The 27,733-nt window shown below is 35.7% G+C and overlaps 1 protein-coding gene across 1 annotated transcript; it reads right to left on the bottom strand.

Moving 5' to 3' along the window:
- Nucleotides 1-266: 266 nt before the first annotated feature.
- On the bottom strand, nucleotides 267-27,359 carry LOC101901661 (activator of 90 kDa heat shock protein ATPase homolog 1). The gene is made up of 4 exons (XM_059124924.1): nucleotides 27,095-27,359; nucleotides 26,422-27,034; nucleotides 9,550-9,685; nucleotides 267-497 (listed from the first exon to the last, which is right to left on the bottom strand). The coding sequence occupies exons 1-4, from the start codon at nucleotides 27,240-27,242 to the stop codon at nucleotides 354-356; spliced, it is 1,041 nt and encodes a 346-aa protein (XP_058980907.1). The 5' UTR covers nucleotides 27,243-27,359; the 3' UTR covers nucleotides 267-353.
- Between the last annotated feature and the right edge of the window lie 374 nt (nucleotides 27,360-27,733).

Here is a 27,733-nt window from a genome sequence, read left to right as displayed (position 1 = left end):
GTAGTTGCAGCTGCAATGTGCCCTTAATTGTATGGTTCAATCATCAATGTAATCCTGGCCATTAAAATCAGCATCTGCCACATTATCAACAGGCCATCCAGCATCCTTTAATAACAAGATATGATTGCGCTTGCCTCTTCCAAACGTCGAAGTTGTAGCGTCCACGCATTCTTTAAAATAGATTCCAACTGACATTGAAAAACATTTTATTTAGATGGTTCCTGTTTTCAAATTTTTGAACAGAAAATATACACATTGTCAAAAAATGGGCTTATTTAAAATTTATTCTAAATATCTTTTTTATTTACTTCAATCAATCAATGAAATAAATAAATTTATCTTTCTGTTGCAGTTCATAAAACATCTGCCAATGGAACACCAAATCCAAATGTTTGTTTAATACTATGCCAGTAGTATCGATTCCAATTTGTCTTCATAGCATCATATTCTGACGCAGGAATTCCTGTTTGCTTCAGTTTCATCTGGGTACAATTTTTCTGAAAACGAAAATTTTAAAGAAACACTAAAAATTAGTACTTGCAAAAATACAATAGCAAACTAATTATATTCGATAATATTTCTGGATAATGGTATAATAAATGTTTTGTGGATTTAGACATTTTTTATACAATGTTTACTCTTTCATGCACAACTAGCGTGTGTGTTGGGCAACCTGTGCACCCTATTTAAATATGTCATAAAGTAATTACTAAACGCCTCATACTTATACAAATTCAAATATATATAATAAGTAAATAAGTAAATTTGCCAATTGTTCAGAAAATTCTATTTTGGTTTTGAGATAAAGTTTGTGTGAAACTACCCCGATAAAAAAATGTGTCCATCCCATAAGAACCTATTCATTTACTGTACAGCAAGATAGATAACTTGAAATTTCGAACATTTATAGAGCAACATATACTTACTTGCTTACTTACTAATTGATGTGCGTGAAAATAAATTTAAATTTAAATTGCGCTACTTTGATTATTCGTTTACCAACACTGGTTTTCTCTCAGAGATAAATTTAAATTTAACTCAAAACTGCTTGTTATGAAAACAAAATAAAAGTTACAATAATGAAAATTATATAATAATAAAAATGTTATATGGATTTAATAAAAAAGGCATAATTGCTTGAATTTTGTTCCAATATCGAATTTTGGAAAGAGCATCGATAAGGCTCCTAGAACACTTATTTTGATAAACCAAACCCATCTGGAAATCCCACAGTGGCCAGACTTATATTTCATGTGGTCCTCTTAGGTGAAATTGGTTTGGGCCCACTGTGGGAAAATGGTTAGGGATGCACCTTTATGGTGTTCATTTTCGGAAAGAGCATCGAAAATGCTCCTAGACCACTTATTTTCATAATCCAAACCCATCTGGAAATCTCACATTGGCCAGATTTATATTTCATATGGTCACTGTAGGAGATATTGGTTTGGACCCACTGTGGGAAAATGGTTAGGGATGCACCACTATGGTGTTCATTTTCGAAAGAGCGTCGAAAATGCTCCCAGACCACTTATTCTCATAATCCAAATCCATCTGGAAATCCCACAGTGGCCAGTCTTATATTTCATATGGTCACTGTAGGAGAAATTGGTTTGGGCCCACTGTGGGAAAATGGTTAGGGATGCACCTTTATGGTGTTCATTTTCGGAAAGAGTATCTAAAATGCTCCTAGACCACTTTATGAAAATAGTGTTGTTGATCTCACTATTTTTTGATATTTTTTCTTATTTTTCTTGGGCCAAGTGAATTGTTAATATAACAAATTTTGCCTTTATTTTTGCCTTATTATAAATTTATTTTATTGTATTTATTCTTATTTTATTGTTTTCTATGATTTTTCTAACTTCTATAATTATGCTCCCCAGCCTTTTTTTTTTTTTTTTTTTGATTTCTTTGTCCCTTGATGGGAATCTCGGACCCGTGATCAGGGATGCTCAATTTTTCAGGCATGTCTCTTCTTGCTTCCATGGTAAACTTACGTATGGTCACTTGAATTGTCAAAGTTTGCGACCATCTAGATATAATCATAAGGTTGATGAGTTGAAATGTCTGCTTGTTGGTAGTGATATTGATGTTTTTGCAGTGACTGAGTCTTGGCTTAACCCTGCAGTTTCTTCGAGGTCGTTGATGGTTCCGGGGTACAAGGTTCTGCGTAATGACCGTGTTGGCCGCGTTGGTGGAGGTGTAATGCTATATGTACGTGATAATTTGTCATATAAGATGGTTTACCGATCGGAGAATTATGGTGTGTGTGAATCTTTGTCTGCTGAGCTTTTCCTGGGCGGCACTACAGTGCTCTTTACTGTCGTCTACTTACCTCGTGGGGATGTAGACACATTTAGTCTTATCCATGAGGGTATTTTTGATTCATATGCGAACATTGTTGTCTGTGGCGATTTTAACTATAATTTGTTTAAACCGTTGAATTCTTTATCAATGCGAAGACTGTGCAGATCTCTTGGGCTTTCTGTTGTACACAATTCCAGTCCCACTCATCTTGATGTTGCTCGTAGCACTACCTCATTAATTGACTTTTGCCTGGTCTCTGATGCCTTGACTGTGAATTTTTCCTCGCAGGGGCAGTGCCCTGGTATTTCCCACCATGCATTAATTTTTGGAGGGGTTGAATTCCCGGTTCTTGCTGAAAAAAGGTTATTGAGTTCCTGGATTTTCGTAGGACTGACTGGCGGGGTGTGGAAGATTATGTTTGCAATTTTGATTTTAGTCTTCTGTATCTTACAAGTGATGTTGACCAACAGTTGGCTTTGTTCGATTTGTTGTTTCAAAATTTGTTGTCTTTTGTACCTACTGCTACCAGCTGTTCTCGCCCAAAAAAGGATGCTTGGTTGGGGTTGGATGTGGTAAAGTCGGCCTGTTACGTTAGGGATCAGGCTTATCTGGAGTGGCGTAGGCGTCCTACGGTTCGCAACAGGCAGATATTTTGTATGTATAGAAACCGATGTAAGGCTGTCATGCGTAATGAAAGAAGGAAATTTTATGAGGAAATGTTTGGTCGTATGAGTAGTATGCAGATATGGAAGTCGTTAAAGTCGTTTGGTTGTCTTGATGATGGTTGTGATGTACCATTTATTGATGTCAATGCTGTTAATAATTACTTTTGTAGTGTTGGCAATTTAGGTTCGTCTCGTGATTTTGTTGTTAGTGTGGCCAATGATTTTAATTCTTTTAGATTTGACTGTGTGTACATGGATGATTTTTTGCTGTAGGTGTTGATGGCATACCTATTAAGTTCTTCAAATGCGTATTCCCTTACATTTGTAGTCACTTTCTGCATTTTGTAAATTGTATTTTTATGACGTCAACCTTTCCACTTGCTTGGAAGGTTGCTCGTGTGGTGCCTGTGCCGAAGAAGGGGAGTTCTTATCATCAGACGAATCTTCGACCAATAAGCATTCTGCCGGCTATGTCGAAATTGGTTGAACATGTTATTAAGGATGCGATTGTTGATTTTCTGGATGACCGTAAGTATTTGAGTAGTTCCCAGTTTGGGTTTCGGCGTGGTTCTAGCACCACGGTTCATCTTTTAGCCCTCACTGATCTCATTCGTGACGTGTTCAATAGTTCTGATGTTGGTTTGCTTGTTGGCCTTGATTTGTCTAAGGCCTTTGATTCTGTGGATCATACGCTTCTGCTCTGTAAGCTGAGAGACAAGTTTTGTTTCTCTCCTTCTTCGTGTAGATTGATATCGTCGTATTTGAGTGGAAGATCTCAGTTTGTTGTGCACAGGGGTGTTTAGTCTGATGTTTGTGCTGTGCGGTGTGGTGTCCCACAAGGATCTGTGCTTGGCCCTCTGCTTTTTATTATGTTCATTAATGACATTGTGGGGTCTGTGTCTAATTCCAGTTGTGAAGTTTTCATGTATGCGGATGACATTCATGTCTTCTTTAGAAGTGCAGATCTCTTTGAGTTGGAAAATGTGGCAAACACTACTTTGAGATTGCTTTCTATGTGGATCTCCTCTAATGGTTTGTCTGTAAATTGGAATAAAACAGAAGCTGTTCTGTTTAATAGTCCTCGTTATGTTCCTACGCCGTGCATCTGTGTTGGCTCCTTTGTGGTTAATGTTGTGGATGAGATGAGATGTTTAGGTGTAGTCATTGACACCAAACTTAGTTTTTCAGCGTATGTTGATTCGTTGATGTCTCGTGTGCGTTTTCAGATGCTAGCCTCCGCATCTGAAAACGCAAACGAGACAGCAATAGTCTTCAAGCTCATTTGCCTCTTAGTGTTAGGATGATGGCTGCCAGATCTTTATTAATGTCTCATGTCAACTATTGTTTGGAAGTCATCTCTGGGGCGAATGCTTCCCTAATTCTTCACGTACGCAAACTTGTTAACTCTATTGTTAGATATGTGTTTGGGTTGCGCCGTAGTGATCGTGTAACACAGTATGTTATTAAGTTTCTTGGACTGTCATTTGACAGATATGTTGAATATCGCCTTCTTTTGTGTCATTACCGAATTATGAGGAATGTTAATTCTCCTTTGTATAAGTTTGTGTTTTGTAGATCATCTCGAAATTTGCAATTGCTGTTTCCAAGATTTTCGTCTGTAGTTGGTGAGAAGGCGTTTGTTGTGAGAGTTGCGAGATTGTGGAATCAGCTCCCTCTGACCCTGCGTAATTTTACCTGTTATTTTGATATGTACAAGAAGAGGTGTTTTGAATATTTGTCTGTTCATTGAGTTTCTGGTTGAGGGTTATTTTTTGTTATTTTTTTTTAGTTGTTGGCTGGGGCCCATTTTTATGGTTGTTTATTTTCCATGTAGTACATAATTTTATTGTATTTTTTCTTTTTTAAGGATTTTTTTGCTATACTTGTAGTAGCTACATTCGCTCGGTTTGAAACGAGTGATGATTAGCGCTTAAGTGTATTGATGCCTCTTGCCTTTTTCCTCTCTACCTTGCTAAACTGTTGTTCAGCTTGGTAGAGGAGTTTTGTCTGAGGGTCTAATTGCTAAATTGCTATTAAATTTAAATTATTATTATTATTTTTTGTACATATTTTACTATTCGTTGATAGTTTTTGTTATTTATTTAGTTTTTTTTAGATTAATTTGGTTATAGACTGTTTTTATACTGTTGTATGTTAATATAAGATTTTGGCCATGTTGGCTTATTTATATTGAATTGTATGAAATTATCGAAATATTCAATGAAGACGAAAAAATTAAGTCTAACAACCTGTCTTTAACATTTAACACATGATTTACTTGGTACAGACAAAGCTCAAATATCTTATCCCAAAAGTTATCAAAACCTGTTGGGTAAGTCAGAGGTATGTAATCTAGAATATTGTCACCTGAGGTCCAAGATACCCAAGGAAGGTTAAAATCCCCTAAACAAATTAATGCAGAATTATCTGTAAGCAATGAAGACACCTTTGCAAATAAATCTGCATGGTTAAAATAAATTTCAAGTTCAGAATTAGGTGAAATATATGAACTCGTTAAGAAAATAGTATTACCAATGATGTTTAATTTTGCGCAGATAAATTCAATATTAGGATCCGCTGAGACATCAATCATTTCTGAAGGAATCAAATTTTGAACTGCTATTAGAACTCGTCCACCTTTTTTTTAATAATCTATCTTTTCTGTCGACTTGATAATTATGAGAATAACTCAGTGTCCAGGATATCAGGCTTTAACCACGTTTCAGTGAAATCAATTATTTTATGTTCAGAAAAAGAAACTTTTAAGGAAAACATCTCTAAGCTTAGTGTTCAATCCTCTTACATTTTGATAAAGGATCGGACAGACGTCATTTAGTTTTTTGGCGCAGTTACGATGTTTACAGACTTATCTACATTGGAGCGTTCTCTAAAAACAAATTATTTTACCAATATATCATCGGACCAAAATGAACTACTAACAACAGTGTTAAAAAGTCTATTAAGAACTGTTATTTTAAACGACATAATGTCCCGCTCCTGAGACGAGTTAAATTTAAAGATGTTTAAATCATTATTGCTTATGTCACGTAACTTAGATTTCATATAATTACAGATATTAACGATAGAAGTTTCAGGATGAAGTCTGGATATAAATACTGTTTTGCGACGTGCGACAACAACAAGCTGATTAGAAGTTGATGGATCATCAACATTTACAGCAGCCGAAGGGTTTGGAGGAATTAAATTTGGAGCTTGCACCACAATTACAGGTGGGTTAGAAAATGCTCTTTTGGTAGTCGTACAATTCGAGATTGAGGTTGTAGCGTTGGAAGTAACATCCGATTCTTTACGACTATCATGACAAACTAGTTTTTTACTATTAGGAGGAGGATTTGACGAAATCGGAGAATTTAAGCTGATTAAATTATCGAGACCTAAATTGTTTGTTTCCATATTGTTAACAACAGCTGAAGCTTTTTTTCCTCTTTGGAGAACCATCAGATAATTCAAACCTGTTAACCAATTTTTCAATTTTTTCAAATTTTTTAAAAGTTAAATTAAAACATTTTTTTAACTTATCGATTTTAGCCTTAGTTTCTTTATAAAGGCTATGATAATCAACTTGAAGATCTCTACAATCAAAACAAGACCAACGTAGACCTTTAGTCTTGTCAGTAATAAAAACATAGTCAGGGCTGTCACAGAAACCATGTCGGTTTTGCTTATTGTCGTTTTTGTAAACCAATGTTGGTTTCATTTGGTGTCATGAAACCAAGTTGGTTTTGTCAATTTCGAATGTAAATAAAACCAATGTTCGAAACAGCTGTTGTTGCTTACATGTGTTGTTTGTTTATTTGTCATTGAAATATCAGTTAAAGTAAAGAAAATAAAAAAAGGAATAAGTCGCTATAAATAAAGTAAAATGGCATCAGCAGTGGTACTCTTTGTGTTGTTGGACGAAGAACGCTCAGAGAAAAGCTCTTAGAGATTTCAGCAACCCACTGGAGTTACCGGAGATAGCGTAAGTAATTTTTTTTATTGTAAACTTACTCATAAAGCTGCTTTCTAGATTTATGGTTTATGGTCCTTTGAAAATTCTTTAAAAAATCCACGTTTATGGTCCTTTAAAAATTCTTTAAAAAATCCACGTTTATGGTCCTTTAAAAATTCTTTAAAAAATCCACGTTTATGGTCCTTTAAAAATTCTTTAAAAAATCCTCGTTTATGGTCCTTTAAAAATTCTTTAAAAAATCCACGTTTATGGTCCTTTAAAAATTCTTTAAAAAATCCGCGTTTATGGTCCTTTAAATATCCTTTAAAAATTCTTTAAAAAATCCACGTTTATAGTCCTTTAAAAAATCCACGTTTATAGTCCTTTAAAAAATCCACGTTTATAGTCCTTTAAAAAATCCACGTTTATAGTCCTTTAAAAAATCCAAGTTTATAGTCCTTTAAAAAATCCACGTCTATAGTCCTTTAAAAAATCCACGTTTATAGTCCTTTAAAAAATCCACGTCTATAGTCCTTTAAAAATTCTTTAAAAAATCCACGTCAATAGTCCTTTAAAAATTCTTTAAAAAATCCACATCAATAGTCCTTTAAAAGTCTTTAAAAAATCCACGTCAATAGTCCTTTAAAAATTCTTTAAAAAATCCAAGTCTATAGTCCTTTAAAAATTTGTTAAAAAATCCACGTCTATAGTCCTTTAAAAATTTGTTAAAAAATCCACGTCTATAGTCCTTTAAAAATTCTTTAAAAAATCCAAGTCTATAGTCCTTTAAAAATTCTTAAAAAAATCCACGTCTATAGTCCTTTAAAAATTTGTTAAAAAATCCACGTCTATAGTCCTTTAAAAATTCTTTAAAAAATCCACGTCTATAGTCCTTTAAAAATTCTTTAAAAAATCCACGTCTATAGTCCTTTAAAAATTCTTTAAAAAAATCCACGTCTATAGTCCTTTAAAAATTCTTTAAAAAATCCACATTTGTTGTCCTTTAAATGTCCTTTAAAAATTCTTTAAAAAATCCAAGTTTCTAGTCCTTTAAAAATTGTTTAAAAAATCCAAAGCAAATGAAAAGTGACAGCTCTAAGCAACTTGGTTTATTTCCAATAACAAAACCAATAACTTTGGCTTCTATGACAACCAAAACCGATAAAATTCTAATTCGAAAATAAAACCGATAACATTGATTTTCATGACACCAAATCATTTTTTCTTGTCGTTTTTAAAACCAATAGTGACAAAATTGGTTTCTATGACAGCCCTGAGTGTCTACCATTAAAACCAGCACATTTAAGATGCATAAAATTATCGCAAATAAACCAAGAAATAAGACGCTCATTGATGTCTCTAACTGAAGTCTTTGAAAGAGCAAGCCATTTTTTGTAAAATAACAAATTAGATGAAAATACCACTTAATAATTTTTTATAAAATTGTGTAATGTGAACACGGTGAAATAATCAATATACTATTAGTGCCTAAAAGTATGCTAAAAATCTATTATTACGTACAGAACTGCTAAAGGGGAATCAGCTACAAACGACAAAACAAACAAAAACACGACGAAAATAAAACAAAACACAGATGTTTTACGCAGAAAATATTTAATAAACTTATTAAGCAAGAAAAAACACTTTATTCAGAAAAACTTCACATTTTTGGAAAAAAGATAAATAGTGTTAATTTAAGTATCACAATTTGACACTTTTATTGACGCTTTAAACACAAAAAAAGTATTTTTATTTCGTAAGACGAACACACAGAAAAGAAACACTTTCAATAGAGCAGAGTTGTTTTATATCCAAAAAGGAATACAGTTCTTTTCTTCCATTTCTATTGTAAAATTTAGTTTAGTACGATAATTATTAACTGCCTCTAAAATTGTTGAAGAAATTGAATTCGAAAATAAAACTAAAAAAAACATAACAATGTATAATAAGCTTGTCGAGAAATTGTATGGAACGAATCCGATCCGATGATACAGTCTATATCGAAACGTGGACCCAAATAAAACATGTATGTCACGTATGTATGATCAAGCAGGGCATAACATGTCACCACTTTTGTATTCTATTTATGAGACATTATGAGACTTTGTCTAACAGCTTTATATTTCTTTTTTTTCATTTTGTTTATTGTTGTGAAGCATACAATTTTGAAGGCTATATTTAGTATTTAGTGGAAAAGAAATAAAATCGTTAAATTCAATAATTAATTAAAGCGATAATTGATAGAATGGTTGAAGAAAAGATCGAGTAATCGAAAATATAAACAGGAACTTTGCATAAAAAATTGAAATTGTGGGGGGCCAAAAAACATTTGTCGTAAAAGTCGAGATTTTAATTTTTTTTGGAGCACAAAAACATGTTTTTTGTAACAGTGGTGTATTTTGTGTTGTTTATAGACTGCAAAACTAGTTCTGCTTCCATGTTCTGGTTTAGGAAGCCATCTATAGACAAAAATTCCCTGGAGGGAGTTTTATATTTTTGATAAGCCAATTTAAATTTATCCGCAAAAAATAAGGCTTTATACATTTTCTATAAAAGGGGACAACATTAAGACTATTTGGAAATACATGTTTACCTAATCCTATACACATTTTTACTATAACTTACCATTTCAGTCAAATCGATTTCAACGTTTGAATAGTGACCAGATGGCCAAGACTTAAGCCGCCATCGAAGTACTATCTTCTTTTCAGGTATAAGTTCGTCAAAAACTCCATGTACATTACCACCATAAAGATGAAACCTAGAAGTCAATCAAAAAATATGTATATTTGATCTGTTATATATATATATATATATATGTTAAAGATATATATAAAACGGAATAAAGAAAAGAATACACCTAAGTCTGTTTTTACACGGTCTTTTTTTTTTCGGACGTTCCCACGCCTCACATTCCCACCCCTGCCGACCGAGGGGGCGAACTCCCTTTACGGAGGGATCGCGTACACATCATGATCCGCATCATAATGGGAATTCAGTAGGAAATTGAAAACCAGCTACAGAATCTAATTCATCAGCTAGTTTGTCAAATAATAAAACATGTATGTTAATTGTTTAAAAATAAAATTATTCTAGATTTAATAACTTCTAAACTCATACAAAAATCTACATTACAATACACAGAATTAAAGTCAACACACATTTTACTAAGAGGTTCGCCCATTGAATAATTCGTGCGGTGAAAATCAGTATATAATAATTGGTAGTATCTACTAGATCTAAACGGGACATTAATTCTAATAGATGAGATTAGGAAATCTGAAGGTATATTACCATTTAATATTTTTAGTACAAACATGGAGTTCAACATAATACGTCTACTTTTAAGTGTAGGCAATCTAATTAATTTTAGCCTGCTAGCATAAGAAGGCAAAACAAAATCACTATTCCAATGTAAACCTCGTAAGGCAAATAGCAGAAATTGTTTTTGCACGGATTCTATTTTATCTGAGTATATTGCATATTGAGGATCCCATACAACAGAACCCTATTCCAATATAGGTCTAACAAGAGACGTAAATAACTGTTTTATTATATATGGATCAGAAAATTCTTTGGCCCACCGTTTAACAAAACCTAAAACACCATTTGCTTTATTTACCATTGTTATTACATGGCTATTAAAATTTAATTTTAGATCCATCAAGAGCCCTAGATCCACAAATGAATCTACAGTTGATAATGAATGACCGTCAATATTATATTGTAATATCAGAGAAGAAGATCTGGAGAAGCACATTTGCTTAAATTTAACTCCATACAGTTTAACTTGCACCATTTAAAAAGGCTATCTAAATCGTTTTGAAGTAAACTGGCTCGTTTATCACAATTATGGGAAATGAATAATTTAACATCATCTGCGTACATTAACAATTTCGAGTAATTTATGGAATTAGGTAAATCGTTGATAAATAAAAGAAAGAGGACCGGTCCAAGGTGACTTCCTTGCGGAACACCCGATGGAACGTTAATCGTTTTGGATAGATACCCTTCAAACAAAACTAGTTGTGATCTATCTTTTAAGTAAGATGATATCCATTTGACTAAGTTTGTGTTGAAACCCATATAATTTAATTTATATATTAGGAGTTCATGGTTAGCCCTATCAAAAGCTTTACTAAAATCAGTATAAATTGTATCAGTTTGTTTACGCTGAACAAATCCTTTTATTACTGTTGACGTAAATTGTATAAGATTTGTTGTAGTTGAAAGACCACTACGAAAACCATGCTGATATGGACTCAATATAGATTGAATTTTCTGTGAAATTACTGCAGTAATTAATTTTTCAAACAATTTTGGTATGGCACTTAATTTTGCAATTCCTCTATAATTTGACACATTAGTAAGACTACCAGACTTATGTAAAGGTATAATATAAGATTTTTTCCAGAAAGTAGGAAAGTGACCAAATTTCAGTGAATAATTAAACAATATAGTTAACGGAAATGCTAATGTTTCTGAACAATATTTAAGAATTATATTAGGTATGCCATCCGGTCCTGGACATTTAATCGATTTTAAACTACACAGACTATTGTACACATCTTGACGTTGTAGAAAAGGCATACAAATTTGATCAGCCTGTGATAACTTATAAGGATACGAATCTTTAATTTGGCAAGATGTACTGGAATAGGTTGTGGCAAAAAAATCTGCGAAACATTCAGCAATATCTGTGCCTGTGACAAATTCTTTATTGTTATATTTCAATACTGAGGGCTTTGAGGAAACTTTTCGTTTTAGATTAACAAAATCATAAAAAGATTTAGGATTGGATTTAAAATTATTTTTAATCTTGTCTAGGTAAAGATTATACAATCTACGAGACTCTAAAGTATATTTAGATCTAGCAACAGAGTAATTAGTGTAGTCTATTGTTAAGCCTGATTTTTTATATTTACGAAAAAGTTTATTTTTAGAGTTTTTTTAACTTGATAACTCAGAGGTTATCCATGGATATTTATTTGAATTTTTAACTCTAGTGGTTGGAACACATTCCAGTTTAAATCTATTTAAAATATCATAAAATTTATCAATTACATATTCTAAATCTTTATGGCTGTTACACAGGCACACAGAAGCCCAATTTACAGAGGAAATGAGGGTATTAAATTTTCGAAAATTAGTTTTTTTGTAATTAAGGACAGTTTTAAATGAGTCGGACTGACTTTCTTCAATTACATAACTGTGAGTCATGGAGATATATAAAGTTGGATGCTATATATCTTCAGGAGTGCATATTGGAGGAATTCTGAATATATCAAAATGCTGTGTTATATTTACAAACGCCAAATCAAGAATTTTGCCGAGGGAATTTTTCACACTGTTTATTTGATAAAGATTTAAGTCACACAAACTATTTATAACATCAAATGTATACTGGGTACTGTTCATTTCGGATGGCAAAGGAATCAAAGCTTCAGAATCTGGCATTGGAAGCCACCTAATGGAGGGCATATTAAAATCACCAAGGATCAGAATGCGATCAGAATCTTTCATTTTTTCAGTGATTAAATTTATTGCTGATAAATGCTGATTATAAATGTCAAGTGAAGATGAAGGGGGAATATAAGAGCAAGTTACAAACAATTTAGATATGCCCAATTCAATGGAAACACCAACAAATTCTATATCAAGAAAATCATTTAGATCAATTAAATTAGTGGTATATTTGGTATCAACTGCAATACTACAAACACGATCTTTTCTAAATATTTGATATTTTGAACATAAAATTTCACTATTTAATATAGATGTTTTTAACCAAGTTTCGGAGAAAACCAATACATTATAATTGAAACCAATGCTATCAGTATATAAACTGGTTAATTTTGTATTAAGCCCCCTTACATTCTGAAAGCAAATAGAAAATGAGTCATTTAGTTTTTTGGCACCGAATCTGGTCTAAGAGGCAAATGAGCTAAATTATCGGATCTCTCCACAAATTCTTTAATAAATGCCCTAGCAGGCCAAAATTCTTTTAAAATCAACTGTACAAAAATATTTTCAGGCACAACGATTTTGAAAGAAGATCTACTTTCAGAAAATGCAGATCGGAGCTTGTAGCATCTCAAAAAGTAATCTCCCTCAATTTTTGATTGAGGCGCAAACCTTGTTGCAAATATCATTTTCATGGCGGGAGCCATAGATAATGATCTTTGGACAGGTTGAGTTTTGCCAGTAGCAGTCACGGGACGATCACTAGTGATAAGTGAAGGAAGTGATAATTCCTGTATGTTACGAGTAGATTGGGAGGTTTTCTTAGAAACCTCACTATCAATACTCATGACTTCAGGATTATTAACCCCTTTACCTATACCGCTGTTATCTACCGGAACTGGGTGTGTAACAGCACTGGCATACGACTGTTCACGTCCAGTCTCAGTTGTTTCAGTGATATTAACTGAAACCGGTTGTGGAACAGTGTTCTCCACAGAAACTAGGCATTCCCTTAGTTGGTGCCTTTTTCGCAACCCTTTTGCGTTTCTGGCCAGAAACTGACGGTGAGGACACAAACTCATCTAAATCTTGGTATTTCTCAAACAATGTAGAGAAATTCTCGAATCGGAGTGATAGTGAGGAAAAATCTTTTTTCATCGATGTCAATTCCGACTGCAAATCCTTTACAAAATTATAAAAGTCTGCAGAGAGTTTCCTACATTGCACACAACACCAACGAACACCAACATTATTTCTAATTGTGTCTACAACTTTTGCATTAATCCTAGCACATTTTGCATGCCATTGATTAAGACAAAACCAACAGGTAACACACAATTCATCCTCTGCAACAGTATTACATAATTTAAAAGGGCACGACATTTTTTATTTTAATTATTATTTTTTTAATTATAATTATTTCTTTTTTAATACAAGTTACAGCTATATTTTTCAAGATTAGATCTGTAGCTGGAATTTTTTATTTATTTATTTATTTTATTCTTTTTTAAATTCTTTTTTAAATGTTGGCAACTCTTATGAGATGACAAACAAGACGATATGTTACAACAACTAATTAGCTAATGTAACAAAAGAAAGAGGATAAAAGGAGAATGTATAACTACACAATTTGAAAATTGATATTTCTTTAAAAGACAAAACAAAATTTTAAAACACTACACCAATTATCACTTTGAGTTACAAAATCACTATTGAACACTTTAATACACCTTTTTACCAGATTAATTAATTTAATAAAACATATAACTTAATTTTTTTTCAAAAGCACGGAGCATCACAATTTTTTGACACTAATCACAACAGGGTTGCCAACTGAACTGTTTTGATATAACACGGTTTGAAAATTGAATATTTTTAATTTTTTTACACGATTTTATTCCATTTAGCACGATTTGAAATGTTATGTACTTAAATATATTGTATTTATTCAGTTATTTATGTTTTTTAATTTTGTTAAATATTTTATGTATCCCTAAAAGGAAATGTCAGATAAAAAACTAAAAGAGAAGGCAATTTCTTTGGAAACCAAGATTAAAATTTTAGTAAGTCTGTTTTTACACGGTAGATTGGTTTCAGAAGAAGCCGTATATATATAAATATTTATATATATATATATATATATATATATATATATATATATAGGTAGGATTGGCAGGACAGATGAATTGTAGACTGCCCTGCCCGGCAAGCGCCGTGAGCACCTTGTTCCTACTTTTCAATTTATGGCAGATATCTGTGGCTTGCGCGGACGACTTGAACTTGCTGTCGAAAGTGACCCCAAGCTTCCAAACGAAATAAATTAGGAGGTTGATAAAATTTTGCTGGGACGTATTTTTTAGGTCCGTAGAATTTTTGACACTAAAAATGAACAGAATTGTTGTAAATTAGCAGTTTGTGTTCCCTATGTGTGGAAACACCTATGCAAAGAAATGTATAAAGTCCATTTGTTTTACAAAAAATTCACTTGATGTTTGGTTTTTGTTACAATTACAAAAGAAATTTTAACAATAAGAAGAGTAGTTAAATGTACAAGTATAGTGCCTATATAAATGTACCCTCTCTATTCGGTATTTTGTTGACTTGTGTCATGTTTGTTATCGGAATTGTAACAAATGTGTTCGTAATTGGTACTACATGCACTGACAGAAAATTGTTTATATAGGTTCATCATTCTACAAATTCTTACCAAATGGTAGGAAAGGTATTAAGGAGGAGCAAGTTGAATTTTGGTGCTATATTTTAATTAATGCTATTTTTTTAACATACTTACGGCAAAGTAATTTTTTCATGGAGGAAGTAGTACTCGGTTACCCGGTTATTCGACACGAAAGTTGGGATACAAAATCAGTTCCGGTTCTACAAAACCGATACGTACAAAATGGGAACCAATTAAAAGCTTATGAAAATACCTAACCAACATATGATGGGTTGGTTGTTCCAGAGTAATACTAGAAAATTGGTATTTCGCACCGGAAGATTTGGAAAAAACATAAAAAGTCCAAAATGACCCTTTTGGGATATTAAAATCTGTATACTAAATTGTAGCCTACACTCTCACATTTCCAAAAGCTGGCGGAAAACTCTGTAATTTTTACCGAATGTAGGTCTTGTTATCCTAAACGCAGCGACAGTATGGACCAACCTTCCGAAATCAGGATACAAAACCTACCTGTCGTGACATTTTGAAATCCTTATTTCGATTATCGCTTTAGAAATAGCAAAGTAAAAAAGGAATATATTTGCAATTTGGAACCCTATATCTCGGGAAGTATTGATTTACCCCAAACTGTGTTTAGAATAACAAGACCTACCTTCGGTAAAAATTTCAGGATTTTCCGCCAGCTGGAGCGGCTTCCGACTCAAGGTATACATGTTCGTGTTTGTTTATTTTTCTATTTTGGGAGCAACGCATCTCGGAATGCTTGCTCCGGATTCTTATGGTTCAGTCTCGGCGCGATGCCTAACATGAGTGCGAGATTAAAGCGATAAGGACTATGGGAATCCTCGTCATAGTAAGGAACTCCCCCGCAGTCTTCTGAGAAGCAATCACAATGGTGGCTCTTGACTTATCAAAGGGCTTTGATACGGTCAATCGAGGACGTTGAAAATACTACCCTCCGGCCGTGTTTGAAACGATTGATATTCAATTATTTGTGTGGACGCCAGTCGTACGTAGAATTCCGGAACGGGTAGTTCCCCAAGGTATATATGGATATATACGGAACTGTTTAACGTCTAACTTTCTGCGCCCTCCAGACAGCATCGAGATCGTAACTTATACGAATGACTGTACGATTATGGCGTCGGGTCCTGTCGTTGATGACGTATTTGTTTGGGAGAGCAACTTGCCGCCTTCGTCTATGTAAGGGATATGAAAATATCCGGCACCAATGAACGACTACACTATTTACTACATGGACTGCGGAGATGAGAACACAGCTGAATGTGCAGGTCGAGGGGCACATAGTTCTGACCACTAACTAACCCAAAGTTCTTGGGGTCACTTTCGACAGCAAGTTCAAGTCGTCCGCGCAAGCCACAGATATCTGCCATAAATTGAAAAGTAGGAACAAGGTGCTCACGGCGCTTGCCGGGCAGGGCAGTCTTCAATTCATATATATATATATATATATATATATATATATATATATATATATATATATATATATATATATATATATATATATATATATATATATATATATATATATATATACGGCTTCTTCTGAAACCAATCTACCGTGTAAAAACAGACTTACTAAAATTTTAATCTTGGTTTCCAAAGAAATTGCCTTCTCTTTTAGTTTTTTATCTGACATTTCCTTTTAGGGATACATAAAATATTTAACAAAATTAAAAAACATAAATAACTGAATAAATACAAAATATTTTTTGGCTTACCTTTTATCTTAGTGCGTTAAAATTAAATTTAAATTTAAAAATGTAAGTACATAACATTTCAAATCGTGCTAAATGGAATAAAATCGTGTAAAAAAATTAAAAATATTCAATTTTCAAACCGTGTTATATCAAAACAGTTCAGTTGGCAACCCTGTTGTGATTAGTGTCAAAAAATTGTGATGCTCCGTGCTTTTGAAAAAAAATTAAGTTATATGTTTTATTAAATTAATTAATCTGGTAAAAAGGTGTATTAAAGTGTTCAATAGTGATTTTGTAACTCAAAGTGATAATTGGTGTAGTGTTTTAAAATTTTGTTTTGTCTTTTAAAGAAATATCAATTTTCAAATTGTGTAGTTATACATTCTCCTTTTATCCTCTTTCTTTTGTTACATTAGCTAATTAGTTGTTGTAACATATCGTCTTGTTTGTCATCTCATAAGAGTTGCCAACATTTAAAAAAGAATTTAAAAAAGAATAAAATAAATAAATAAATAAAAAATTCCAGCTACAGATCTAATCTTGAAAAATATAGCTGTAACTTGTATTAAAAAAGAAATAATTATAATTAAAAAAATAATAATTAAAATAAAAAATGTCGTGCCCTTTTAAATTATGTAATATTGTTGCAGAGGATGAATTGTGTGTTACCTGTTGGTTTTGTCTTAATCAATGGCATGCAAAATGTGCTAGGATTAATGCAAAAGTTGTAGACACAATTAGAAATAATGTTGGTGTTCGTTGGTGTTGTGTGCAATGTAGGAAACTCTCTGCAGACTTTTTTAATTTTGTAAAGAATTTGCAGTCGGAATTGACATCGATGAAAAAAGATTTTTCCTCACTATCACTCCGATTCGAGAATTTCTCTACATTGTTTGAGAAATACCAAGATTTAGATGAGTTTGTGTCCTCACCGTCAGTTTCTGGCCAGAAACGCAAAAGGGTTGCGAAAAAGGCACCAACTACGTCACCAAAAAATACGTCATCAACGACAGGACCCGACGCCATAATCGTACAGTCATTCGTATAAGTTACGATCTCGATGCTGTCTGGAGGGCGCAGAAAGTTAGAGGTTAAACAGTTCCGTATATATCCATATATACCTTGGGGAACTACCCGTTCCGGAATTCTACGTACGACTGGCGTCCACACAAATAATTGAATATCAATCGTTTCAAACACGGCCGGAGGGTAGTATTTTCAACGTCCTCGATTGACCGTATCAAAGCCCTTTGATAAGTCAAGAGCCACCATTGTGATTGCTTCTCAGAAGACTGCGGGGGAGTTCCTTACTATGACGAGGATTCCCATAGTCCTTATCGCTTTAATCTCGCACTCATGTTAGGCATCGCGCCGAGACTGAACCATAAGAATCCGGAGCAAGCATTCCGAGATGCGTTGCTCCCAAAATAGAAAAATAAACAAACACGAACATGTATACCTTGAGTCGGAAGCCGCTCCAGCTGGCGGAAAATCCTGAAATTTTTACCGAAGGTAGGTCTTGTTATTCTAAACACAGTTTGGGGTAAATCAATACTTCCCGAGATATAGGGTTCCAAATTGCAAATATATTCCTTTTTTACTTTGCTATTTCTAAAGCGATAATCGAAATAAGGATTTCAAAATGTCACGACAGGTAGGTTTTGTATCCTGATTTCGGAAGGTTGGTCCATACTGTCGCTGCGTTTAGGATAACAAGACCTACATTCGGTAAAAATTACAGAGTTTTCCGCCAGCTTTTGGAAATGTGAGAGTGTAGGCTACAATTTAGTATACAGATTTTAATATCCCAAAAGGGTCATTTTGGACTTTTTATGTTTTTTCCAAATCTTCCGGTGCGAAATACCAATTTTCTAGTATTACTCTGGAACAACCAACCCATCATATGTTGGTTAGGTATTTTCATAAGCTTTTAATTGGTTCCCATTTTGTACGTATCGGTTTTGTAGAACCGGAACTGATTTTGTATCCCAACTTTCGTGTCGAATAACCGGATAACCGAGTACTACTTCCTCCACGAAAAAATTACTTTGCCGTAAGTATGTTAAAAAAATAGCATTAATTAAAATATAGCACCAAAACTCAACTTGCTCCTCCTTAATACCTTTCCTACCATTTGGTAAGAATTTGTAGAATGATGAACCTATATAAACAATTTTCTGTCAGTGCATGTAGTACCAATTACGAACACATTTGTTACAATTCCGATAACAAACATGACACAAGTCAACAAAATACCGAATAGAGAGGGTACATTTATATAGGCACTATACTTGTACATTTAACTACTCTTCTTATTGTTAAAATTTCTTTTGTAATTGTAACAAAAACCAAACATCAAGTGAATTTTTTGTAAAACAAATGGACTTTATGGACATTTCTTTGCAAAGGTGTTTCCACACATAGGGAACACAAACTGCTAATTTACAACAATTCTGTTCATTTTTAGTGTCAAAAATTCTACGGACCTAAAAAATACGTCTCAGCAAAATTTTATCAACCTCCTAATTTATTTCGTTTGGAAGCTAGAGTGATTTCCACGTAAGGTCATTCATGGAACCTTGTGCTGATCAAGAGTATATATACTATATATACTTTCGAGGAGCTATGTATTGGATGCACAGCTGAGTGCGACCGGACGCGTCCACAGGTTGACAAATTTGGTCGAAATCGGTTCAGATTTACATATAGCGGCCATATATATTCCCATCATTTTATTTATTTTTTTTTTTTTTTTTTTGTAAATGATACACCAACCTTGCTATTTTTTTCTAATTAAGTTGTGTCTTGGATCATACGATAAAATTCCGTCAAAATTAATGTCTGCCATGTTTGGACAAAATCAATTCCTTTATATCTAAAGCTCTCCTATATATGTTTCATGCGATTTTATATCTAAGTCTTCTCTATGTCATAATATACCCTCTAAAGCAATGACATTTGGTACTACAGTATAGAAATATCTCCTTTAAATTTAGTGGAAAACAATTCAGATTAAGATTTAGCTTCCTTATATATATTTCATCCGATTTAATCCATATTGGGCATTCAATGAAGATCATTGTTGACATTATTTACTTCAAACAAATACACAATATAAGCAATTGGTTTTTACTAGTAGCTCTACTAAGTATGCAGAGTGAGTTAGGGCATCATATTGTCGGCCCAGCTTGACTTTTATCTTTTCCATACTCGTTAAAATACGTAATTGACAAGGACGGATCAGATGACGCCAATAACTTGAAGACTCTGTCTTGAACCAAAATAAACTTTTTTCTTCTTAAAAATGCTGTTCGGTTCAAATATTATTAGTTAGTTTTTTTATGCTCATGTTTCATATTTGTCGGCAATATTTAATTCAATATTGCTGAGATCCAGTTTATTACATTTGTGGGTTATCACTGATTTTCCAGCTAAATGTAAAAAAATATATGAATTTGAACGTTAAGCTACTGCAAATTGATTTTTTCGAAAAGGTGCAAATTGGTGCAAACAATTGTTTAAAAATATGATAGAACGCTTTATTACTTTTCATCACATGTATATTGTCTCCAAAATACGCCCCCAATACCGAAAGTTCTACTCCAAATGACACACGAACGAAAACAAAAACTATATTAAAAGACAGTACACATTCACCCCAGAGAAAATTTACCACGTTTAACAATACATTTTATTTCTAATAATAATCTTGATCTACATTATTTTCCATGTGTTCCACGTTGTTAATGTAATGCAAACAGTTTTGGTTTGGCGCCAATAATATTATAAGGCTTGATTAAGTTTGAATTTCAGGAAATGGTGAAAAGAAAATATGGCTTATTTAACAACTCGACATAAGACATAAGTAAGTTGTTGCCAGGTTGTATTTTTTTGTTTTCGAGGTTTTGAAAGTGTTCTGAACATAATTTCATTAGTTTTTTTATTCAAACGACTAACTTAAATATATAATTTGTTGCCTCAAAAACATGCCATCGGCCCTATAGTGCACTGTCCAAACCTCTAATGGAAAACGAAATAAAAATTAATAAAAAACAAAACCAATCAACGACAATTATTCAACGGCGACGACCATGGACATGATCTCAAATGCGGGTGAGGACGAGATATTGCTCACGTACAGAGACGTAGTATGCCGAAGCATCCAATGAATAGAATCAAAACCCTGAGGCTCACTCAGAAAAGTGTCCCATCTTGCTTTGGGAATGACTCACCTCTCTCTGTCATATCTACAACTCAGAGAGTTGAGGCATCTGGCACTCCGGTGAGGCCAAAACTCGAGCAGAAGAAGCCATCGGCATGCACCAATGCGGTTAACCTCCAGGTGCAGGATGGTGATGAAGTGGGTAGTACACCCTCCAACATCCCTATCAACCGGTTAAAACTTGTATTGTCGCTAAAAAGAACTTGAACTTAATCTTCCTTAATAATTTCAGCAGAGGAGACACCACGGCGGTTAGATTGGGGACTCAATCTGGGAGGGTTCTCGTCTTCATCTCCTTATAACTGCCATACGAGTACCCCGACCCAAAGGGCCAAGTAGTAGAGAAGCTGTTCGCGGATCTGGGAAGCAAAGGCAGTCTCATCGTTAGATTTGACGCCAACGCGCAACACTTTCAATGGGACAGTAAGGTTACCAATGCAAGAGGTGAGTCCGTTATTTGATTTTATTCATAGACATAATCTCAAAATATGTAATAGGAGAAACGAGGCTACATTTCAAAACAAGGATGGGGAGGAGGTCATTGATCTCACACTAGTGGCGGATATCTTCATATTCCTCGCAGTGAAAAAGGCGGTAAGATCAACAAGGTAAGCGTTTAACAGATCGCAAATATCATCAAGAATGGGTCTGGACGCCACGAGCGTACAATCATTTGCGTTCGTTATAATCTCTATGCCGTATGAAGGGCGTGGAATGTCAGAAAGGTAGATTTTAAACAGTTCCGGAGTTCCTCGCCTTGGAGAACTCCCTGTTTAACTCTACGGATGATCGACTTCTTGTTTCTGAATTCCACGTACGACTGGCGTCCACACATGTACTTTACTTTCCAACGTTTCAAACTTGGCCGGAGGGCGGTGCGCTCAATGTCCTCGAACAGTGTGGCATGATTGACTGTATCAAAAGCTTTTGATAAATCAAGTGCCACCATAACTGTTCTATCGCATGGCCTGTTCTAGTTGAGACCTCTGCTGACATTTGTGGAAATGGCGTGTAATACTGTTGTTGTGCTGTGCAATTTCCGGAATCCGTGTTGATGATCGGCTACTGGGAAACACTCTCTTATGCTGGAGAGGAATAAAGTCTCAAGCGTCTTTGCTACTGATTACAAAAGTGATATCGTCCTGTATGAATCACTTTTGCTGGCATCCTTGCCTGGCTTCAGTAGCGGGACCACCCTGCCCATTTTCCAGACATCGGGAACTTCCAGGGTGGATAACGACTGTTTACCCCAGAGTAAGTTAAGAGCGGCTGCAGCTTTGATGATGTCCCGGAAACAGCTATCTGCTACCTGAAAATCAGCAGTTCTCTGAAGCGGCGATTGGTATATTCTCTGAATTCTTGCCAATTGGCTTTCCCATGGTTAAGGAAAGTGCGGCGTTCTGAGTCCATGAAGTCGGGTGGTCTGTTGATGGCGACAATAATGGGGAGGTGGTCTGAGCATAGAGAAATGGCTGATTGCCAAGTTACGTCATTCGTGAGACCTGGAGACACGATGGATATGCCCGGTGAACTGTGACAGTCTCCCCTTATTCTGGTGGCGCGTCCTCATTCACTGTGCAAAACTTGGAGCTATCAATTTGCTCAGCCAGCGCCATGCCTCTTTGGTCATTACCTAGGACGGAATGGAATAATTCATGATGGGCATTGAAATCCCCTAGCACCGGACGGTTATTGCCTACCAGAAGTGAACTGATATTAGGCATATAACGTGGGGCACAGCTATTTAACGGCGGAATGTACTCGTTGAGCAGCTCTACCTCGGCGGTTCCACACTTGACCGCTACCCCCATACATTCCATGTACGGGTCACTAGAATCAAGCTCAGGCGATATAGGTCTGTACTGGACAGAGTGGTGCTATAGGAACGCTAATCCTCCACCTCTGGAGCGATCCTTCCTCAGTACGTTGTATCCATCACAACTTTGAAGCCTGCAGGTGGTACTTAGCTTCGTTTCCTGGATCGCTGCGACCTTGATGTTTTTCCGACTCATAAAGCTTACAATTTCGTTAATCTTACCTCGGAGACCATCACAATTAAACTGGAGAAATGATGCGTTATCCGGAACTTGAACAGCAATGTGTGGCGTCAACTGCTGCGTAAATTGCTGTAGAGGAGATTGCGGGGGAGTCTCATATTGCTAAGACGACGAGGACGCCGAAGATTAAGACTCACTGGGGTCTACATTGACGCAGCAGGAAGCAATGTAGTCCCTATCGCTGTACTCCTGTATCCGGTTTAAGCCGGAACAATTCCGGAAATGCACCCACTCCATGCATCCGTTGCATCTCACCAAAACCGATCTGTGGTGGATGCGATTACGACAAACGGAGCAGAACTATGGTCCGGGGTTGGTCTCGATCCCGGCTTGGACCAAGAGAATACGGAGCAAACATTCCGGGTAATGTTGCTCCCACGTCAGAAAAATGGACGAACACGAACATATATTTGCTGAGTTGGCGGCCCCTGGTCGGCGATTTGTACCTCCGAGTCAATCCGGTACATAGAACCGGCCGCCGTGGGATTGCTGTTTGACTTATGGTGGTTTAGTTTGGTGGCACTCTCTGGGGAATGCTTCCCTCAGTAAAAACATTGACAAAGTCCAAAGAGTAGTATCACCATTAATTACAGGTGCACTTAGAAGCACACCTCAGTCTACCTTGGACACCCTACTTAACTTGAAACCCTTAAGTCTATTTGTAAAGGAACAAGCAGCGAGTTGTACAGTGAGACTCATAGAACTTTGTCAATTTGTGTAGTCAATTATTTGGACATTCGGTCATTATGAAGTATGTGGAGAATTTAGGGGGTCGGGTTTTGACCAGCCGTCAAATTGCTGATGAATCGGATGATACTGACTACAACAATTCTTCAGCTAGCTAGATGACTAAAATGATCATCACCCGATAATCGTCTCCATCAGTACATCGCCCGATTTAATAACCTCTGAACGCCCCACTTTTCTCAAGACCAAGTTCCTCAGCAGCGTGAGAAGCGTGACTAGCGTGTGAGCGTGATGAACTTCGGCCTAAAAACCCTACTGATCGCAGAGTCAGTAAACTGACAGTGGAATTCAACAGGATGGTACAGGAGCATAAGCGGAAAAAGTTGCTAGACCATCTGAAGTGTTGCAACATTGGAACCGATTTGAGTAAACTGTGGTTAACGGTAAAGTCACTCTCGAACCCTGGAAAAAGGATGATAGGACAGCAGTCACATTTAACGACGTAACGGTGACTGATTCGAAGAGGTGCGCTGGCCATTTTAACCGCCAATTTATCAAACACCCAGAGAGTGATAGAACGAGCTCTTTCCGCCGAGGATGTAAACGAAACGCTAAGTCATCTAATGCGCCCCGGGAGGAATATCAATGGCAATGTTGAAGCAACTCGATGCACCGGGAGTTGAGTATCTAACCAAAGTCCTTAATTTGTCGTTAGCCACCCACATAGTTCCCTAAGCATGGAAAAAGGGCAGGGTGGTAGCGCTACTGAAGCCAGACAAGGATGCCAGCAAAGGCGAATCATACAGGCCAATTTCGCGTTTATCGCCAGTAGCAAAGAAGTAGTAGGTTTTACTCCTCCCCAGTATCACGAAAAGCTATTCAGTTGCTAATCATCAACACGGTTTCCGTCCACTACATAGTACCACAACAGCATTGCACGCCATATCCACACATATCAGTCGAGGACTCAACCAGAACAGGCCGTGCCATAGAACAGTAGCGGTGGCCCTTGATCTATCAAAGGCCTTTGATACGGTCAACCATGCCACGCTATTCGAGGACGTTGAGAATGCCAAGTTTGAAACCTTGGATAGTCAATTATATGTGTGGACGCTAGTCGTACGTAGAATTCCGGAACAAGAAGTCCGAGCCCCGTAGAGTGAAACAACCCCGTAACCTTACCTAATACATACATATAAAATGTATGTATGGGTATATATACGATATGGGTATAAATACGATTATGAGTTAAAGTTAGATAGGTGTTTCAATAAGCTTTTAAATATTACCCAAGATGGGGTGATCGTAACATATGCGGATGACTGTACGATCATGGGGTCGAGTCCTGTAGTTGATGAAAAATGTGTCAGGTTGAACAGCTGTCCCGCGGAGCTCGCAGCCTTCTTCCTATCGAAGAATATGAAAATGTCCCCCACTAAATAAACGGGAACACTAATTACCACATGGACTACGGAGATGAGAACACAGCTGAATGTGCAGGTCGAGGACACATAATACCGACCACTAACTTCCCTAAAATCCTTGGGGTCACATTCGATAGCATGTTCAAGTCTTCCGCGGAAGCCACAGCAATCTGTAATAAAGTAGGAACAAATTCCTCAAAGCGTGGTCAGCGAATACGAGTGCAACGCAGTGGAAGAGTATTCAGCCCTTCCAGAATGCCGCTCTGAGAACTGCAACGGGGTGCCTCCTCATGACTCCTGTGGACAATTTACACGAGAAGACGAAGATTTTTCCCTTACGCCAGTATAATCATATGCTTTCGTTGCAGTACCTGCTTGGGTGTTATCGTGGGTGGACAGAACTCCCCCACCCAGGCGTGTCAGGAAGGACCTACATGACCTGGAGAGAGAGGTCTAGTGATATAAGAGAGAGCCCCTAGATCTTGAAACCTATCAGACGGGCATTCATATTGATGCAGTCGCAAAAGTAGTTAACAATTACAGTATGAATGCTATCCTCGGAGTTTACCCCCATCCATTGCAGCTGAAGAACGTCGGCTGCTAGGCAAACCAAGGTAGTTTTGGCCCAACTACGTACAGGATGGTGCAGCCGTCTCAATTTATATTGGGTACGAATTGAAGAAGATGTGCGGAACGTCTGCCCAGCGTGCGATACAGGCCCGCACCATACGCTGCATCTGTTTAATTGTCCAGGAAGAACTGGGTTAACAGTATATAAAAAACGTCACATCACTGCTACAAGAACAACTAAAATGGCTAAAGACAAAACGATAACTTCTTCGTAGATACATCTTCCCTAACATAAGCTTATCTCTCTTCCTTTTTTCTTTCACTCTATCAGGATGATCACAATGGACCAGCAGGGCTCCGAGTGGAGCGGTTGCTAAGCAACCGCGCATCCTCTAACCTAACCTAATACATACATATACAATGTATGTATGGGTATAAATACGATATGGTACATATCTTATCATTTGGTACACAGTTATATATAAATAACTTAGTAATCGTTCCGAACAGGTAAATAAAATTATGAGTTAAAGTTAGATAGGTGTTTCCATAAGCTTTTAAATACTGAGTATCGGATCGGTATAACTAAATATTATCCGATTTTTGTAACTCAACTCTTCAAGTTAAAGAGAAGAATGTTCTACATAAGGGAAAAAAGATAATATTTACTTACTCTCCACCTCTCGATGCTTCGGCCTTTGCAGGAGCTCTTGTAAAGGATGCTAGCATGTCATTTTTAGTTAGAGCATTATACAGATCATTAGCTGTACATTGAAATTCTTCCTCAATATTAAGCGTTCGAACATCCAATTTGCAACCAAGAGATGATTCCACTTTTGATGAGCTAGAACTAGTTCCGTAAGTAAAGATGCTGTTTCCTTTGTGCTGGATATCAGATTGAGGTTGCATTTTTTCCGAGTTCTTGTTTGGCAGAATAAGATTTTTCGAGTACTCCTCCTTAAGCTCCTTAATATAGATACCCAACAACTGCCTTATTTTCTTTCGACCATCGTTATACATAAACTGCTTTATGACTTCCGATTCTTCATTAGATTCATCAATTGTGATGGTTATTTCCACATCATCTATCTCATTCTCTTCTGAAAGGTTTGGTATAGTTGCTTTTCCTTTGTGGCGTTTTTCGTGGTTGTTTTTGAAGAATCCAATCCAGCAAAGAGTCAATTCCCATTCATAAAAAAATATAAGTTTCCCTTTGCGATTATTGGCAGTAGCTTCTCCACTACATTTGTCCAGAGATTCAATAATGCATTCAATGTTTTCATTATCTAGAAATAAATATCACGGTTATTTTTTCATTCAATATATTGAAAAGTAATTTGTCATACCAATCTTTACTTTACTGAAGAGTTGATGGAATCTGTCTTTTGACCAAGGTGTGGCATTTTTTTCAGTCCAATGCCAATTATTGACGTTAGTAGCATCTGGACGTTCTTCAACAATCCAGCGTGGATCACCTTCGCCCCACTTAGCCATTCTTTTCTATTTTTGTTAAATGTTTATCGTTCCTTCGAACTAACTTAGTTGCAGTCTCTGAAACTTCGAGAAAATATGTATGAACACCATAACCTCAATAGTCCATTTGACACCATAAACTACCACAAATAATTTCCGTTCCATACGCTTACAACACACAAACAAAAGCGGAAAGCGTTAAACAACGCAGATGTAAAATAGTACAATTTAGGAATCCTCGGATATATTTGAATTACTTATCACAAACATGGTATAATAAAGAGAAGGTAAAAAATGCAAGTATAGAGGTCTACCTGTTTGGCTTGTAATGTCAGAATTAGTATCAAAACAATAAAAAATCAAACAACTTGTTGCATTTATTTTGAATAAATAATTTAAAACCGCGAAAACTGAATGAAAGGTCAAAATTTCTTTTCAAAATCATGTTCTATATATCTCTTATGGTTTATTTCACGAAAACTGTAGATTTTGTCGATGCATACGTTGAAATA

This window comes from Musca domestica, unplaced genomic scaffold (assembly GCF_030504385.1).
Source record: "Musca domestica strain aabys unplaced genomic scaffold, Musca_domestica.polishedcontigs.V.1.1 31, whole genome shotgun sequence".
NCBI lineage: Eukaryota > Metazoa > Arthropoda > Insecta > Diptera > Muscidae > Musca > Musca domestica.
The sequence above is the reverse complement of the archived record's forward strand: the minus strand, read 5'-3'. Positions and strand labels throughout refer to the sequence as shown.